General features: G+C 52.5%; 1 protein-coding gene across 1 annotated transcript; it reads right to left on the bottom strand.

Annotated features, from left to right (window-relative positions):
* Positions 1-2,770: 2,770 nt before the first annotated feature.
* KRT71 (keratin 71, type II) lies at positions 2,771-11,780 on the bottom strand. Its single transcript, XM_006757044.2, has 9 exons — positions 11,270-11,780; positions 8,732-8,946; positions 7,981-8,041; positions 7,396-7,491; positions 6,875-7,039; positions 6,561-6,686; positions 5,090-5,310; positions 4,388-4,422; positions 2,771-3,582 (listed from the first exon to the last, which is right to left on the bottom strand). The coding sequence occupies exons 1-9, from the start codon at positions 11,714-11,716 to the stop codon at positions 3,371-3,373; spliced, it is 1,578 nt and encodes a 525-aa protein (XP_006757107.1). The 5' UTR covers positions 11,717-11,780; the 3' UTR covers positions 2,771-3,370.
* Positions 11,781-17,993: the final 6,213 nt, after the last annotated feature.

Genomic DNA, 17,993 nt, shown 5'->3' with positions numbered 1-17,993 from the left:
TGATGCTCCTGAGAACTGGTCCCCTGCACAGCTCCTCCTCTGGGCCTCCAACTCCACCCTCCTGCTAAAGGCCTCCACCCACTGAGGGGAAGAATGGCCATGGGCATCATCCCCACTGTAGTGCGAACTTAAACTCCATTTCCTCCCTTGCATGTCTCTAGACAGGCTGCTCCTCCTGGGCTTCATGGAGCAAGGACTGAGTGGGAATGAGCCAACTAGGCTGCACATGATATACTCTCTGGCTTCCCAGACAGCTGCCCTGCCTCCCCTCCCCTGCTGCCTCAGGCCCCACCTGCACTCCCCTCCCACCCAACTGAGTGATCAAGATAAAAATGTGTTCAGCATCCCCTCTGCTCCTGAGACTATCCAACCTGCTCACCTCGGGGACATGACCTCCTTGCCCATGCTGAGCAGTGCCACAGAGCTTTGGGGTCTGAGCCTGGCTCTGCCCCTGACAATCCAGGTGACCTTTGAAGAGACCCCTGCCCCTGCCTGGGTCTCAGCTCCTCCAGTGGTGAAATAGATAGAGCAGATCCTGCTGTGCAGCACAGAGCGCCCCACATCAGGGTATCAGGGTATCAGGGCCGAGCGAGGAGTCACAGTAGCCCTGAGTCCCCTTCCACGCTCACTCTACAGTCGAGTTCCTCCTGAAACCCACCCAGTGGGAGATGCAGGCGGGATGGCACCACCAAGGACAGACTCCTGTCCCTGCACCCACTCTCCACCCAGCCCCCTAAAGGGCAGGCAATGGACAGGGTACCTTTGGGATCGTCTCCATCCCAGGGTGGTTGTAAGGAGGCAGGGGATCTGAGTCTCAATGTTTTATCTGTGAAATGGCAATAGCAGTGTTCCCTCGCTCCCAGTGCTGTGCTCAGAAAGTGGGTAGGCAGGTACCTGGTAAACTGTAAAGAGCCAATAGACACCAAGAGGGAGGCAATACGTGCCACCACTCCCTCCAGGGTGGCCAGGGCAGGCATAGCTGACTGGTCCTGCCATCCTTCCCCATGGATATGGACACAGCCACAGGATCCTCAAGTTCACACTCTTGGCCAGCGGTGCTCAGTTCTAGCTGCTAACTTTTAAGACACCAGGGAATGCTTGGACCCCACCCCAGGGGTCTGCCTTAATTGGTTTAGGGTAGGGGCTCAGAGAAAACTGTGAAGTTCCCAGGTTATTTTTCAGCCTATGTATAGAGCCACTGCTCTTGGTAATCACAATCAAATGACCACGTTGCTGCATCTAGCATAGTGACCACCTACCCTTCCTGCTAGTCATAGTCATTCACCCCTTTCCCTAGGGCCCTCTGTTTTCCCAAAATCATCCACGAAGCCCTGCCTGGTCTGTAACCCACACCCAGCCTAGCCCTGTCATTCTGGGACCTGTCAAACTGATAGCAGGAAGTCCCACTGTCTCCAACACCCCCATCTGCTGCTCGAGAACAGACTTGGGACAGGAAAACCCTGCCCACCTAGGAGACCCCTGTAAGCCCTGCACACAGAGAGTTGTGGGAGAGTTATCCACTCCCTCCCTGGATCTGGGGATGAACCAGCAGCCTCCAGAGCAGCAGCCTTCATCCCTGTGAATCCAGCATTTCTTCTAAGCCTCTGACTGGAAAGTTCTTTCTGCTATCCAACCTCAGTCCCTACTGCTGCAAAGGGAGCGAGGGGACAGAGGCAGCAGGTGTGTGTGGGTCCTGTGCTAAGGATATAGCAGTGTCTGCACCCGGTTCTGAAAACACACACACACACACACACACACATGCACCAGGCCTCCTCCCCTTGTTCCCAGGAAAGCAAACTTGTTACTGAGTCTTGATCTACCCTCTTTCTTCCATCCACACCTGCAAATAGTGGTGTTTATTTCCAGGTTGAGGGCAGCCAGGAGACTCTGGCTGAAGGTCACCTTCCGGGTGGTCGGAGGTTAGAGCCTGGCTCAGTGACCTTGCCATAAGCCCAAGCCACCACTCTGAAGTTCTATCCGCCAACCCAGCCCACCCAGCCCTTCCTCCAATCTCTCCACCTCCATCTTCAGAAGCCGCTAGGGCCCCAAGGATTTCCCGGCTGAAGTTTGTGGGCTCGTGCTGGCCACTGGGGAATCTGCCCACCTGTCCTCCTCACCTTCCTTCTCACCAGAGGGCAGGACTGGCCACCACCATAGTGATTTCAGGGTGAACAGGTGTTCGGGGAGGTGCCAACTATAGTCACTGAAATTCACAGCCTTCCCGACCCCCAGCTCACTCCATCCCAGTTGAACCTCAGGTTCTAAAAACTTGTTTCCTGTCTTAACTTTCCAGCAGAGAGGCTCAGAGTGAGGGGCCCCCACACACTCTACCCCCCAGGAAGCCAGGCCTCTGAGCAGAGAGGAAAAGGTTGAACAGATGCAGATTCCTGTCTGCCAAGCCCCCGTCCTCCCTCCAGGGAAGGCCCAGTTCTTAGAAAGAGGCCAGGTCCCTGTTAGGAGCAGGACCAATTCTGCCATTGGGCACAAACCAGGTGGCACACACCCTTCCCACGTGACTCCTTCTTCTCCAACAAACCCTCCCCCTCCTTCCAGACTCTTCGCCATGCTCCTCTCCCTGCAGCCCAGTGGTGTTCGCAGCCCCCCTGCCATATCTGCTCTGGGAGGGGCTTCTATTTCCACTCTACAGGGAAATTAACCTAGTGTGATATGTGTTCTGTGTGTCCCTATGTGTCTGTGGAGGGTGTGGGGCCTGCTCGTGTGAGCATCCTAGGGGAGTCCATGTACACAGCGATCCTCAGAGAGACCACCATCAGATTGTGCTGTTTATTGAGGATGCAGTGGGAGGGCCTATGAGAAGAAAGAAGTGAACGGGCCTCCTCTTCTCTGCTTCTGGGCGCAGAGAGTGAAGAGAGACACTGCACTGTGCTTGGTTTCATTCAGAATGAGTTGCGAGTCTGAGCGGGTTAGGTGGGGACTAGGCCTCTCGGTTGTTTGTCCTTTAGTCCTCCTTTTCTTGGACAGAGAGACAGCCCCTAGCGCAGTCAGGTTCCGGGATAAAGGTCCCAGTGTGAGCGGGACCTTGGTCTGAGATCCAGGGCCCAGACAGAGTAGTTGGAGGCTGGGCCAGAGCCCGGAACCAGGGTCTGAGCTGACGGCATGGCTGGGGGACCATAGCCAAGGATGCCAGGCATGTGCAGGGAGGAATTTCACAGGGTTAGTCGTCCACACCTGTCCAGGCTCCGGAAGACACAGGTTAGGAGAAGTGAGGTGGCCAAGGCCAGAGCCTGGGGTACAAGAGCAGGGCCAGCAGGGTGGGGGCGGGGCTGACAGTGGGCTGGGCAGAGCACGTGTGGGAGCCAGAGCCCCTGCTGGGGACACAGGGGTGGCAGGAGGGCATGGGCAGCCCTCTCTACCGACTGGCTTTCTTGGAGGGGGCGCTCAGGCTGGAGCCCTTCCCCAGGGTATCCTTGTAGTCACTGGTGCTGCCCCGGCTCCGGGCATCCCCGCCACGGACGCTGCACACTCCAGAGATACAGCTGCCACTGCTGGCCACGTAGCCGCCACTGACGGAGCTGGGCCGGAAGCCATAGCCACTGCTGCCACTGGTGCTGCTGATGATGGCTGCAGGGGAAGAGCCGGTCAGCACCCCTCAGCCAGAGCTGGGGGCTCCTCTTGGAGCAGTGGGTTGGGTGGGGGCTCTAATCACAGCTGACTCTGTCCCGGGGCGGGGGGGGGCGATTTCCCGAGACAGTTTCACCCATATCCTGCCCTTGGCTTGCCCAGCTTATACCCACTCTGGCTGCTTCTTAACTCTCAGAAGCCCATAGTTTTGGTCCCGGCACCAATGTATCTATCTGTCACTCTGGACACTACCCTCTGCCCTTTCTATTAACCTTTTCCGCTAAATTTCCCATCCCCCAACCTCCCCTCTCTGCTAACTGTCCCACAGATGGACTCTTGCAGAAGCTCTGGTTTAACACTCTTAGCCCCACTGAGAAAGAAAGAAACCCAGAGATCTAGCACTGTCGGCTGGACCTCCAAGGTCCCCGGTTCACTAATTCCAGCCGCTCTAAGTTCCTAGCCTAGGTCTGATCACAACTTGCAGATGTGGCTCCCCAAGCCTCACCTACACCCATATTCATTTTCTTGCAACATGTCCTTTGTTTCCCCATCCCAGTGGCATGTCTCTCTGGTCCTAGCTGCCAGCCCCTGGGAACAGTAGATGGAGTGATAAGCAGGAAGGAACCCTGGGCTGGAAGTCAGGAGGCCTGGTTTCTGACCATGCCTCTGCTATCTGGCTCTGTGATCTCAGGCAAAGGTTTTTCCCTCTCTGGGTCTCAGATTGCTCATCAACACACAGGTGTGACTAAGCCCCTTTCCGGTCTGCAGATTCTGCAATTTTAGGTCCAAACATACAAGTACTTACAGATGCTGACAGGGGAAGGATATTCTCCTGACATCCTGTTAGGGAGAGAAATAAAGTGAGAGCACGCAATCTTGCAACCCACGATCTATTAACCTCAGAGCAAGTGCCTCCACTAGCCTGATGTGGGTTTCTAAGCCCTATAGGCACCTATGGAAATTCCAGGTCTTCTTTGGCACAATCAGAGCCTGAGAAGTTGGGGAGCTGTCCTTTAATATTTGTGGTAACCAGGCAGCAACCCAAGTCAAAAAGTAGTTCTTGTGAGGTGCACACGTGGGGGTGGTATGCACACTTCCCAGGGGCCAGGCCTAGGCACTGAGCCTTTCTGTCTCCCAAGAACATTGCGGAAACCAGAATGGAACATCTTCCGCAAGCTCATCTTGTACCTGGACAGGTAAGGAGCATGAAACAAGAAGACTTAACATAGCAGTGAGGTTTTTTTTTGTTAGGGAGCAGGGGGAGTACACCCAGGGAGGTTGTGAGTGTTGAATGAGTTCATCCACATAGCACAGTGCCTGGTATGAAGTAAGTACTCACGCCCATGTAGGGATTGTTAATAACTATTACTATTATAACTATTCGGTCATTACCGCCCCTTTACTCCCCAAGAACTCATCTTTTCTGGGTTAGGATGTGTTAGGCTTTCTCCTGAGGCGCCCCCCCCGCCCCCCCCAAACCCTTTCCTGCCGAGCACACCCCCCTCACCGGCACTCCTCGCTCTCCAGCAGCTTGCGGTAGGTGGCAATCTCCATATCCAGGGCCAGCTTCAGGCTCATGAGCTCCTGGTACTCACGCAGCATCCGGGCCAGCTCCTCCTTGCCCTGGTGCAGGGCAGCCTCCAGCTCGTCCAGCTTGGCCCGGGCATCTTTCAGGGCATTGTCCCCCCGCTGTTCGGCATCAGCGATGGCCGTCTCCAGGTTGGAAGCCTAAATAGGGAATTGGAGATGTTAGAAAACTGAAAGGGGTCATTAGAGGCACTTACATGCAAATACCACTCATTCTTTGAGATTCCAAGCAGAGATGACCACCTCCAGCCTTCACACCTCTTGCTCCTCTTCTAGGCTGGGCCCCTTCTGGCATCAGCAAGTCCTTCCTTAGCTCTAGCTCCACTCCCCTGTGTTTAGACGTTGGTGGTGATAACAAATAGAGTGCCTCCTGCCCTCCTGAGATGATGGCTAGTTCACCACCACTTCAGTGAATGCAAAGACATTTACTTGGCCAAGGATACAAAATGAGTGAGTCATATTGGCTTTCTGCTCTTGAGTTGTTTAAAGTCTGGGAAGAGAGATCACTGGAATACGGTGTTACAGCTACGATGATGGTGCCTGACCAGGTACGTGGGGCCACAGTGAGGGGACAGGGGAGGATTCTCCAGGACCTACTCCTATTTCCCAAGTACTTACCATCTGCCTGGCACAACACTCAGCCCTTTATCCGCTTTTTATACACCTAAACTTATCTAGTCCTTATAACACCCTGTACAGTGAGGACAAGTGACTTTCCTAATGTCTCAGAGCTACTAAGTGTTAAAGCTTGGCAGAGAGTGGGAGGAGCACTGGACTCGGAGTCAGGAGACCTTGGTTCAAATCACAGCTCTGCTGCTTACCAGCTGTGTAACCCACTTAACCTCTCTGAGCCTCAGTTTCCTCATCTGAGTCTTTGTGAGGATTTAATATGATACAATTATAGGAACTTGGCTATAACAATTATATACCTGCACCTTGTCTTGCCATCTACTAAAGCAGTGGCTGCAGCCTATATGTCAGGTACCATACTAGATGCTGGAAAAACAATAGGGAACAAAGCAGCCAGCTCCCTGCCTCCTTCAGTCCAGTGGAAGAAGAGATGAACAGGTGCAATTATAGAAGTGTGACAAGTTCAGGCAAAGCACCAATGCCAAGAGAGCACATTGATTGGGACAGGGCGCCTGGCACCACACTCAGCCTGGGGGGAGAGAAAATGCTTCCTGGGGCAGGGGGGTCCAAAACAGAGGTCCTTGGCTGAGTAGGTACTGAGATACCCCAGGGATGTCTGCTCTAAATGTTTGAGGCAGCGACCTCATCTGGCCCCTTTCCTCTCATGGGTGGAGATTTTGGGAAGTTGCCATCCTCAGCCAACTCATCTCCCCTCCAATTGTGCCCACCTGCCCCAAGCCACAGGCAACCTGACCCCTCACCTGCTTCTTCACATTCTCAATCTCTGAGCGGATTCTCTGGATGAGCCGGGTGAGCTCCGAGATTTCATTCTTGGTGTTTTTCAGGTCGTCCCCATGCCGGCCAGCTGCCAGCTGCAGTTCCTGGAACTGGGGACCCCAGAGCACATAGCCAAGGATGAGCATGGTAAACACGGTGTGGGAGCACCTGATGTCTCAGGTTGGTGATGTCATGGGACAGGGCACACTGGACACTTGACTGGACACTGCCTCTGTCCTGGGAACGATCAGACCCAGCCCTCGTCCTTGCTGAGGCTGCCCTCTCAGGCCCAGCTCACCTTGGTCTGGTACAGGGCCTCGGCCTCGGCCTTGCTCTTGTGGGCAATCTCCTCGTACTGGGCCCGAACCTCGTCTATGATGCTGTCCAAGTTCAGGTCCCGGTTATTGTCCATGGACAGGATGACAGACATGTCACTGATGTGGGACTGGATCTGAGTGATCTCCTGCAGGGAAACAAGGATAGTCTCAGGACTTGACAGGCAAAGGCAAAAACCTTCCCCAAAGAAGGTGAGCAAATCCTGGTGATGTCAAACATGAGGTTCCCAACCAAGGCTGCTGCTCCCTGGACTTGGCAAGTTCCCTCTGGGCCCCAGATTCCTGCCACCATGGAGCCAGGGCTGGGTCCATTTCCTTCCCACCCAGAGGTGGAGATTGAGGAACCTCTCAGGGTCGAGGTGGAAGGTGAATGACTAACCGGGGGAACTCCTTGAGAGCGAGGGCTCCATGATCTCCCAGCCCCCAGAATAGAGTTTTACCCACTGGCTGCCCTCAGAAGGGTGGAGTGGAGAGATAGACTCACGGCTTCAAAGAGACACTTGAAGAACTTGATCTCCTGGTCCATGGAGTCCACCTTGGCCTGCAGCTCCACCTTATTGGCATAAGCTGCGTCCACGTCCTGAAAGATGCCCCATCCCCTGGTCACTGCCAGTGCACCTGAGGAGGCAACAGCTGCCCCAGCCTGGGTGCCCTGCACAGGTGAGTGGCCCCCCTCTTCTCCTTGAGGGGCCCATGGAAAAGGAGAAGAAGGAGCATCCTGAAACTCTGCCTCATCAGCAGGGATGGGCACCCCTAAAGGAAGGAGGCCCCAGCCAGGCTGTTGTCAGTCATCTCTGTGATGTATGAGCAGACTCTGAGGCCGCAGGGGGAACCTGTGTGTCACCCGTGGCTGCTCTTCACTATGGACAGACCCAATCATAGGAAACATCAGGAAGACCATCCTCCTCCTGCCTTTGTATTCTCTCTTCTGAGTAGTTTTTCATTGCGGTTCCCTGCCTTCACCTCACTGTTTCTGAATCAGCTCACGTTCTCTGAGAGCAGAGCACACTGCAGGCTCAGCGTCTCCGGGTTCCAGGCAGCCTGGACTCAGGGCCTGCCTCCCCCTCACCTTCTTGAGCAGCACAAACTCGTTCTCTGCAGCTGTCCGCCTGTTGATTTCTTCCTCATACCTGCGGAAATGCCAGGGCGGGGTTGGTTAATACGTCTCACTGAGAAACCTCATTTGCCCAGGGAAGACCCTGAATGAGGAGTAGTATGCCTGTCAGAGGGCACAGGTGCTGAGGGGCTGTGGAGTACTGGGCCAGGGAGCCCCGCGAGGCAAGGAAGGCTTCCTGAGGGAGGAGATCTGGTAACCAAGTTTGGAAGAAAGAGATTGTTAAAGGTTCAGCTTCAAAAATGAAGAAAGAGCATGTAGAGTGAATGTCCTGTGGGAAATCCCAGAGGAAGCAAGAAGCAATCTTCTCCCTCGACATTTGAATGGGAGTGTTTCTGGAGTTACTCCTCATAGCAGTTCTGGGAGGTCGATGGGCTTAAACGCCTTTTACCAATGAGGACACAGAAGCTTGGGGAAACATAGTGGTTACCCAAGGTTTCCCTCACCCTAGAGCCAGAGTCAATCCTCTGACCACTGTCCAACTAACTAAGCTGGACATTTGTCCCAAGTGTCAGGCCTGAGGCTGGAGGGGCAGAGAGCAAGTTCTGGAGTTTTGTTCCGGAGGGTGATTCTGCTTCATGTGACAATGACACTGCCCCCCATCTCCAAAAACTTTAAGCTGGGGTAGCTTCCAGGGCCCCAAGGGCAGGGTGTGTTTAGAGGGACAGGGCAGCTGTTGAGCTGCAGGGGACCCCTTCTCACTCACCTCTTCTTGTAGTCCTCCACCACGTCCCGCACACTCCTCAGCTCCGAGTCCAGCCTCACCCTGTCCCCCGACAGCGTCTCCAGCTGCTTCCGCAGGTTGCTGATGTAGCCCTCCAGGATGGGCTCCAGGTTGTTCTTACAGTTGTTCAGGTCCAGCTGCTGCAGCAGCTCCCACTTGGTCTCCAGCACCTGGTTCTGCTGCTCCAGGAACCGCACCTGGAATCCGAAGCCCAGAAACTGTTGAGCCCTCACAGAAACAGTCACACCTGTCGTTCACAGGGCACTGCGCAAAGCTCTCTAGTCCTCACAACAGCTGCATGAGTTGGGCGAGTCCTTAACCGTATTTAATGGAGAGGAAACTGAGGCATAGAGAAATTTAGCCTCTTTCCAAGATCTGATGGTTTAATAAGTGGTAGGGTCAGGACTAAACCCGGACATGGGTCCCATAACTCATGCATCCAGTCGCTCAGAACCCACTGTAGCCAAGTCAGCACAGGACAGGGATGTGCCTGAAGGTGCCAGGACAGAGTCAGGCTGGGTTCATCTTTGGGACGGTTGACCTCTCTGAAGATTGGTCTGCTGTTCATTTTATAACACATCAAGCTCAGCGAGGCTCAGTGGCCCAAGAGCTTCAGTTATTCTAAACTCCTGAGAGGCCCAGCTCTACTGGGCTCATGGCCACTTCCTCCTCCCCTTGTCCTGCTCCTCAGAACCATTGTTTCAATGGACAGAGGGGGCTCCTGCTGCCACCATGACCACACTGGGCCAGGGCCCTAACCAGAGGGGGTGGATCTGCATATGCCTCTCTTATTTGGCTTGGGGTGGGGAGGAGGAGCACTACTCTTTAAATGAGGTTGAATCCCTGAAGTCAGAAACACAGGACCTTGAGAAACAGTCTGGGACTCAATGTTGGGAAAGGTTAGCCACCAAACCGCTTGCCTCCAGCAGGTCAGCCAGATTTGGTTTGGTAACGGTTAGAGTCTAACCAGTCCTGACTTTTTCATGTATATCCATAAGGCTGAGCATTAACCACAGAGTAAGCCCTATATCTAGGACACCACAATACATATCTAGCCACACACTGGACACCCCTGGATCTCTGAGAGGATGTACTACCTTCTCTGATGGTATTCTTCTGGAGACTAAAATGGTTTGGGAACTGCCCAGGCCTTTGAGCCTGCTTTCCTCTCACCCCAGTCAGACCTCCTTTGTTTATAGAAGTGACTATCTTTGTGTTTGTCTTTCTTCCCATTTCTCCAGACTTCATCCTTTAATGGTATTTGACCAGCCCAGCCAATGTTCAGTTCACTCCCATCCCCCAGCCCCATACCTCAGAACACCTTGATCTTCCAAATGACTTAGAGAAGTAAGAACCCACAGCAGTGGTGTTGGCCCCTTAGGTGAGCAGGGGCAGCAGGGAATCCTCCCTTGAGCAGGAGATGAGAGTTGCAAGGAGTTGGGGGTTCGAGGGTACAACTGTGCTCTGGTGGCTATTGACGGTCTCAACCACTGGCTTTGTCCTGGGCTGACCTGTCCTTAGTGTGTTACTGTGATGTAGCCATCATGGCCCTCAAGTCCCTAGTACTTGGTTTTGAAGCAGGAGGCTGAGTGTCCAACCTTACCTTCTCTCCCTCAGATGACCTTGGGCATGGCATTCATTTCCATACTTTTGCTGACTTATAAAATGGAAGCAATAATCTCTTATCTACCGAAAGTCAGGGGCCTGTCTAGACTGGATGATCCCTTGAGGTCTCTTCCAGCCCTTTGATGCTCTCCTTCCCCTAGCTCTCTGGAGATTAAAATGATAGTAACAATAGCAACCACTGGGAGTATTTAGTATGTGTCAGGCATTGTGCCAAGATCTTCCCATGCATTTTCTTTTATAAACCTGACAATGACCCCAAAAGGTAAGTATTATCTCCATTGTAGAGACGAGAAAACAGAGGCACCGACAGGATAAACAACTTTCCCCAAGCACACAGCTGGTAAGTGATGGGCCAGGGTGGAAGCCAGGTCTGACTTCCCCAGCACACTATTCTGCTTCGAGAAAGGCCTCAGCCGACTGAAACATATGCCCTGAGCAGAACCACCGGGAACGACCAGCCCTGATGCTCCTGAGCCAACAGTCAAATGACTAGTGCACGAGATCAGCTAGCTATGGATGGGAGGCCAGCTTCCCTGGTTACTCTGGGGCAGATTCCTTCTCCCTGAGGTCGTTTTCTGCACACAATCTGCATACACCCAGGCTTAGCAGTGGCCCCAATCTAGCCCTTGAGAGTAAGAAGCAGGATTATTCTCTTGGGCTCTCCTGCCACTAACCCTGATAAGCCCCTGCCAGTAGAGATTGACCTGCCTCTGCCTTTTCTAGGAAAAGACTACACAAGGAACCTTACACAAGTCACACTGATGTTAGAAAATACCTGTCTTGTCCACAATAAGTCCCTCTTCATCCTTAACTTCAGTTTCTCATACTGTAACAAAAGCTCACATCCCAGGAAGAGACACTGCCTACAGATTCCCCAGGTCCTAGCAGACCCACCTTGTCGATGAAGGAGGCAAACTTGTTGTTCAACACCTTGATCTGCTCCCGCTCCTGGGCACGCACTTTCTGGATCTCAGGGTCCAGCTCCACATTGAGGGGGGCCAGGAGGCTCTCATTGACAGTGACCTGGTGGATGCCTCCAGGCGGGCACACAGTTGGGCACACAGGTCCCAAGACCACACTGCCAAACATGCTGCCAGCAAAACCGCTGGCCCGGCCCCGGCCAAATCCATAACTTCCACTCTTCCCGCTGCCACTGGCCACGTTGAAGGAGATGCCCCGGGAGCCCCCCAGGCTGTAGAGGCTCCGACTCCCAAAGCCCCCGCTGAGCCCTTTGCCCCCTGCCCGGAAGGAGGGCGAGCTGCCCCCTGAGAGCACAGCGGAGCAGCCACTGAAGCCCCCCTTGGTGGCAGCTCCCGACTTGCAGGTGAACTGGCGGCTCATGCTGCTGGTGGAGGCGGAACTCAGACTCAGGAGGGAGGAAGGCAAAATCCCACACGGGTTCCACAGGTTGCTGCGAGGACCAACAGGTGCCCTTCCTTATATGTGCTTGGCACTGGGGCTTGTGGATGGGCAGTGAAGAGCTTAATTCGTGGGTTTGGCGTGCCTGGGAGCAAGAAGTCATTTTCTCTATGCTGAGCTAGAGACCAAGCCCTCCCCACCTCTGAGACAACATGAAACCTTCAAAGTGCTGGGCTTGCAAGCCTTGCTCATGTAATTTGGGTCTTATCTAATTAACCTGTTGTCATAGGGCAATTTGCCACAGGCCCAGCCTCTCCAGGGGGGATGTCGCTGGCCCTTCATTCCTATCCTGATTCTCTGGGTTGTGGGCTTCCTCTTGGGGACTCAGGAGGGTGGGAGGAGGTGGGCTGCTCTGGACAGAGCAGGCCACAGGGTAGATAGAGTATCTGGGGACTCCAGCCGTAGCAGTGCCCTCCTCTTTCCCAGTAAGGGGGAGATCATTAGGCATGCATGCCTCCCCCACACCTCCTGGAGGCACAACCCAGCGATGGCCTCTTCTCCTAACCCACAGAGACAGCAGCTCTCTCTGCTGGGCTATTGGGGGTGGGGTGACCCTCCCTGCTGCATGGGGCATGAGCAACCCAGGTCAGAGTCAGCCATGGACACAGGGGGGCCATGCGCTTCTGCAAGTTCTCCAGAGAAAGGGAGTCCACACTTTCCTTCTCTCAAACTTCCGCAATAAGGCAAGAGACAATTGATGTCTAGTCCTTCAAGCACTAGACAGAAAGAGGAAGAGGAAAGGAGGATGGAGCTGGGGAAGGTGGCTGAGAAATTGAGGGAGTCAACTGAGAGGGGAAATGGGAGGACAAAGAGAGGCTTGCTCAGAGCCTGGAGGTTTCAAGGGAAGATTCCTGGTGGAGGGAGGTGGGTCCCATTTGATCATTTGTCTTTCCTTCGATGTGTAGGACAGGAGAATGTGTTTAGAATTCAAATAGAAGAAACTGCTGTCAAAGTGAGACTGAACTGCTGCATCTCCCCAGACCCATGGGGGCCAGGAGCACAGGCTGGCAAGGGACGGGCTACCCAGTGCGGGCCTCCCGAAGAAGGTGACCCAGCGAGCATGATGCCACCCTGCTCCAAATGGTCCTGTGGTCCCTGTGATCCCTGTCCTAGATTCTGCCTGCTGCCCCTCTATACTGTGTTCCCGGGTCTGGGGTGGGTCCTGGTTCTCGCACGTGACTGCATTGCTGCTGTGGTCCCTTTTCTTCTGCTGGAGATTGCCCTTGCCCAGAGATCACTGCTGGGTCCTGTGACTCTTGGCTGACAGTGACCACAGGAGGGAGAATAATTTGGAGCCAGGCTGGAGTGGGGTTCTCTCTCACTTTGCTTAGGGGACCTGGAATCCCTTTCCCCTACCATTTTGTCTTCATGGCTCTTATTGAAACCATCAGAATTTCTATTTCCTACCTTCTCTCTCCATCCCTCCTCATCGCTCCTCTCCATCTTCTATCCAACATTCCCCCTCTCTTTTGCCACCTCTCTTTCTATTGCTCCCCCACCTGCCCTCTTCCCAGGGGTCTTCCTGGGTCAGCATAGCCCAGGTCTGCACTCTCCGCCTCTCCCTCAGCCCTTAGCACAGTCTTGGTATGTGCTGGAAAGACAGTGACTCTGGGCAGCTGCCATGAAGTTCCTCTGAAGGCTGTGTCACATGTCATTTCAGTTTTTCTTTGTACAGAAAGTAGAGGTTCTCTAGATCGAAGACCATCTAGTATACTTCTCCCTCCGTCCCTCCCGCTTTCCCTCTCTCCCCCTCTCTTATGTTCTCCCTTCAATAAACCTCTGTTGAGCCAAGTCTCTTGGCTTGATCCACTTGTCAAATATTTACTAGCTCTTACCAAGTGCTGAGGGGGGCAATGAAAAGTACCCTGCCCTCAAAGCACTTGGTTTCTGCATCCCTCCAAATACGGTGTTCCTGGGAAAAGCATCTCATCAAGCTATTAACAAGTCATTAACACCTTATCGTGAATTAATCAGATCCTGGCTATTAGGTATGAAACACCCAATGTTGTTGATGAGGATGATGATAGAACAGGAAGGAGGAGAGTTCTAGGCCACCCACAGGAAGGGTGGGCCCAGGTGGGGCTCCTGGGCTGCTTGTATTTTTTTGCTGGAGAGAAACGGGGAGGGACAGAAGGAAACCTGGACAGGGCCACAGTTCACTGAGGTTTCCAAGGCCCTTCCCAGGCCTTAACTGAGATTTAGGAAGACTCAGGGGCAAAATGAGACAGAGCCCCTTGCTTTGGGAGACCTCTTGGGCTGGTGGAGGATGTGATCTACTGTATTTTAGCTTAATTTCCCTTCATGCCTTTCTGGGGATCTCCCAACTTTCTAGGTGGGAATGAAATTCTGAGTGATGCTTGACCAGGCATGGAAATGTCTGAGCTGCAGTTTAACTCCCTTGTGAAACAGTGGAAGGGAGTGTGTCCGAGCTACCAGGAACATCCAGTTCGGGCAGTCAAGGGAAAATTTAAATTGTGTATTAAATAAATTATGTTTTGTATGTCTCTTGGTTTCATAGGCAAAATATTTAATTTGGTTCGCACAATTTGTAACTTTGTAATTTCATTTCTACCTCTATGGTGATGATCACTTTGCCACATTTGTTGTCATCCCTTGGCCCCAGTAGGAACCCACTTGCACCCCCTCAGTCTTCTGGGGTCTGAGAAGCCTCCAGAGAAGGTCTTGGAAAGTGATGAGCAAGACCCTTTAGTCCAATCCAAGATGTAATTGCTGAGTGAGAAGAAAAGGGAATGAATGCACAGAAGAGAGGCAAGACCTGAGGACACTGAGTCCAAAGGGACTCCCCAAAGGAAAGGGTTTGAATTCGAGTCCTTTAAAGGGAGAGGGCTTGGGTGGACGGGCAGAGAGGAAATGTGAAAATGGCCCAGACTGCCAGGAGAAAGGGTATTGAGGAAAGGACCCTCCGGGCTGAAGCCATCATATGAGTGAAGGGTGACCATGGGGGGAAGGACCCTAGGTCCCAAGCTGTACATGGGATAGGGCAAGTGGTAGGGGGCCACTCAGGGCTTGTGAGCCAGGCAGAGTCTGAGCCACACGTGTTAGAGGAAGCAGAATCTAACTGCTGTGTGGGTAGGAGCAGGGGGTAGGGGTGGGGAGAGGCTGGAGGTGCTGAGAAGCAGGTAGTGCTCTAAGGAAATAATTGTCTCCAAAATTAGAGAGAATGAGCTGGGAGATTTGGATGACATCAGCTCAGGCCCTGCCAGCCCTCCTCAGCACACAGACCCAGGAAACGAGCATGTTGTATGTGAACACCCACAAGCCCTCTCCTCGTTTCCCTGCATCCTCCTGGAGTTGCAGGCAGGCAGGGTGCTCAGCCCCAAGCCAGTTGGAGAGAGCACAGTCCCTGGGGGACGTGGCCACAATCAGAGCTGCTCATCTAGGAGCAGGTCAGTTGGTCAGCAGGTTGGCAGCTGGCAAGGCCAAATGTGAGCTCACCCCAGAGGAGCTGGGATATAAGGGACAGAGGAGCGCCACCCCACCAGGCACTCAGCTCTGCTCCCATCCTGCAATGTGGCTGCCAGGGGTGCCTTCCAAGGCAGCCGGTCCCTCGCTCAGCTCTGAGGCTGGAAGCACCTCCTTTGAGCTTTGCTGGCCATCTCCTTCCTCCATCCTCACTCCAAGCTTCCGGCAAAGTGTGTATCCTTGGGCTCTGAAGACCTAAGTCCTGGCCCTGCCGTGTGACCAAGGGAAGGTCTCGCAACTTCCTAAACCTCTGTTTCCACATCTCTAAGAAGGGGGATACTAATACCTATTCCACCTACTCCCCAAGGAGGATGGTAGGCAACTTGTAAATAATAATAATGGTGATGATGATAATAGTAGTAGTAGCTAACACACAGTGTGAGCTCTGCCAGTCACTGCTCTGAGCACTTCACCTATATTAGCTCATTTAATTCTCACAACAACACTATGAGGCAGGTACTGTTATTATCCCCATTTTACAGATGAAGATACTGAGGCACAGGAAGTTAGGTAACTTACTCAAGGTTGCACAGTTAGTGAGTAGCTGAGCCAGGATTTAACCAGGCAGCCTGCCTGCAATGTGTACTCTTAGTCTCTATACCATCCTGGCTTCCTCACGTACAAATGCCCAGTGCAGGTGCCTGCCCTATTCCAGGTACACGTGCCCAACTCTAGCCTCCCACAAGCTCCAGTTCCAATTTCCTGCTGTCCTTCCTACATCTGCACCACAGTGTGGAAAACTGAGCTCACACTTCCTATCCCACATGGGCTCTGCCATGAGATGCGTGCTCACGGCCATCCTCCTAGGTGCTCCCCGCTCTCAGGAAGTCACCTGTCCTCTGTTGCCCCAGCTCCTCTGTATCTATCAACACTGCCATGGCCCAGGCTGCACCTGATCCTCTCTCCCTCTGGAATTCAGGCAGTAGCCTATTGGGCAGTCCTCCCCTGTCGGCCTATCTGACCCTCATCCTGCAGGTCCACTCTGACTTCTTCCAGCTGACAGATATGCCCCAACATGTTGGAGGACCTGTGTGGGTACACATCCATATTGGGTGGACTTGAACATGGACATGAGCAGAATACCAATTGTTAAATATTTTCAATATCTTCCATAGACATGAACCTGTGAGTCAATGAGCACATGTCTATGCATGTGTACACGGGTTTCTGAGGACCACCGACCTGACAATGGGCCCCATCTTGAATTAGCTATTGCTTGCAGACCTCCATGTTTCCATTCTTCTCCACTAATGGCACACAAGCAAGAGCCGATGGTCTCATTTTCACTATATTCATTTTCAATAATAGTCATGAAGGGATGTGGTGAAACACAGCTGGTGACCAAGTAAGGGAATCAAATTCATTCATTCAATCAACATCTCTGAGTTCATAAGAGCAGGAAAGGTCCTGAGTAGTTAAGTGTGTAAGAACATCCTTCCAAAGGGCAGAAGGATGGACAAACTGACTTCTCAAGGTCCCAGAGCATTCATTTTAATGAAACTTTCTCTACCAATGCACATGGATGAATAAGTTAAAGCCTTGAGCTACACCAAGTTTGGAATCTGGGAAGAAATTTGTAAAGATCAGAAAATGAGAGGGTCAAAGGCAGAGGGAAAGGCACAGGGAGGAGGGCAAGAAAGAGTGGATGAGGTTCCAGGAGACAGGGTACACACTTGATGACTGCCATCTTCTTTTGCAATCAGTAATTCACTCACCACTTACTGAGCAATCTCTCTGTGCTCTCATATTGGGGATAAAGGAAATGAGAGGTCCTCAAATTCTCCAGACTTCCCTTTGATCAATCAAATGAAGGGTAAGATCTTTACCCTCCTATTGGCCGCACTGTTCTCCCTGTATTTACTCCAGGTTGCTATTTGGTAAGAAAAGCTGGGAGCAACGTTTCTCTGGCCTTTTCTCTGCTACCTGCCCTCTCCACAACTTATTTTTATTTAGGTAAGATTCATATATAAGTAACATTTTATTTCATTTTTTAAAATATATTTTTATTGATTTCAGAGAGGAAGGGAGCGGGAGAGAGATAAAAACATCAATAATGAGAGAGAATAACTGATCGGCTGCCTCCTGTATGTCTCCACTGGAGATTGAGCCTGCAACCCATAGGCAGGTGCCCTGACCAAGAATTAAATCATGACCTCCTGGTTCATAGGTTGATGCTGAACCACTGAGCCATGCTGGCTGGGCTAAAAGAAATCATTTTAAAGCAAACACTTCAGTAGCATTAATATAGTCACAATGTAGTGCAATCACAACCTCTACCTAGTTCCAAATATTTTCATTCTAGAAGGAAATCCAGTATGCAATTACAGTCAGTTCTTATTCCTCCTATCTGGATCCATCCAACCACCAAATCTCTCTGGATTTATTTATGCTAGACGTTTCAGATGAATGGACTCATACAATATGTGACCTTTTATGTCTGACTTCTTTCACTTAGCATAATGTTTTCAAGGTCTATCCACACTCGTGTATCAGTGTGTTAGTCCTTTTTATGACTAAACTAGAGGCCCAGAGCACGAAATTCACGCAGAGGTGGGGTCCCTAGGCCTGGCCAACAATCGGGGCTGATCAGGTTCCCCACTTCCCTGCCTCCTCCTTCCCTTGCCATCCGCTTCCACAGCCACCCACCCCCATTTTCCCATCCCAGCCCAGGGACCCAGCCCTGATCAGGCAATCAGGGCCTGCTGGCTGCGGGGAG

This window comes from Myotis davidii, unplaced genomic scaffold, assembly GCF_000327345.1.
Source record: "Myotis davidii unplaced genomic scaffold, ASM32734v1 scaffold233, whole genome shotgun sequence".
Classification (NCBI taxonomy): domain Eukaryota; kingdom Metazoa; phylum Chordata; class Mammalia; order Chiroptera; family Vespertilionidae; genus Myotis; species Myotis davidii.
Note: the sequence above shows the minus strand (reverse complement) of the source record. Positions and strands in the feature narration are given on the sequence as shown.

Excerpts from the sequence above, each read along its gene's own strand:
- KRT71 (XM_006757044.2), bottom strand. The coding sequence starts at position 11,716 with ATGAGCCGCCAGTTCACCTGCAAGTCGGGAGCTGCCACCAAGGGGGGC. Across the intron at positions 8,947-11,269 it reads TTGCCTCCTTCATCGACAAG|GTGCGGTTCCTGGAGCAGCA; the intron begins GTGGGTCTGCTA and ends TTCGGATTCCAG. Across the intron at positions 3,583-4,387 it reads TCCTTCCCCTGTCAGCATCT|CCATCATCAGCAGCACCAGT; the intron begins GTAAGTACTTGT and ends CTTCCCCTGCAG.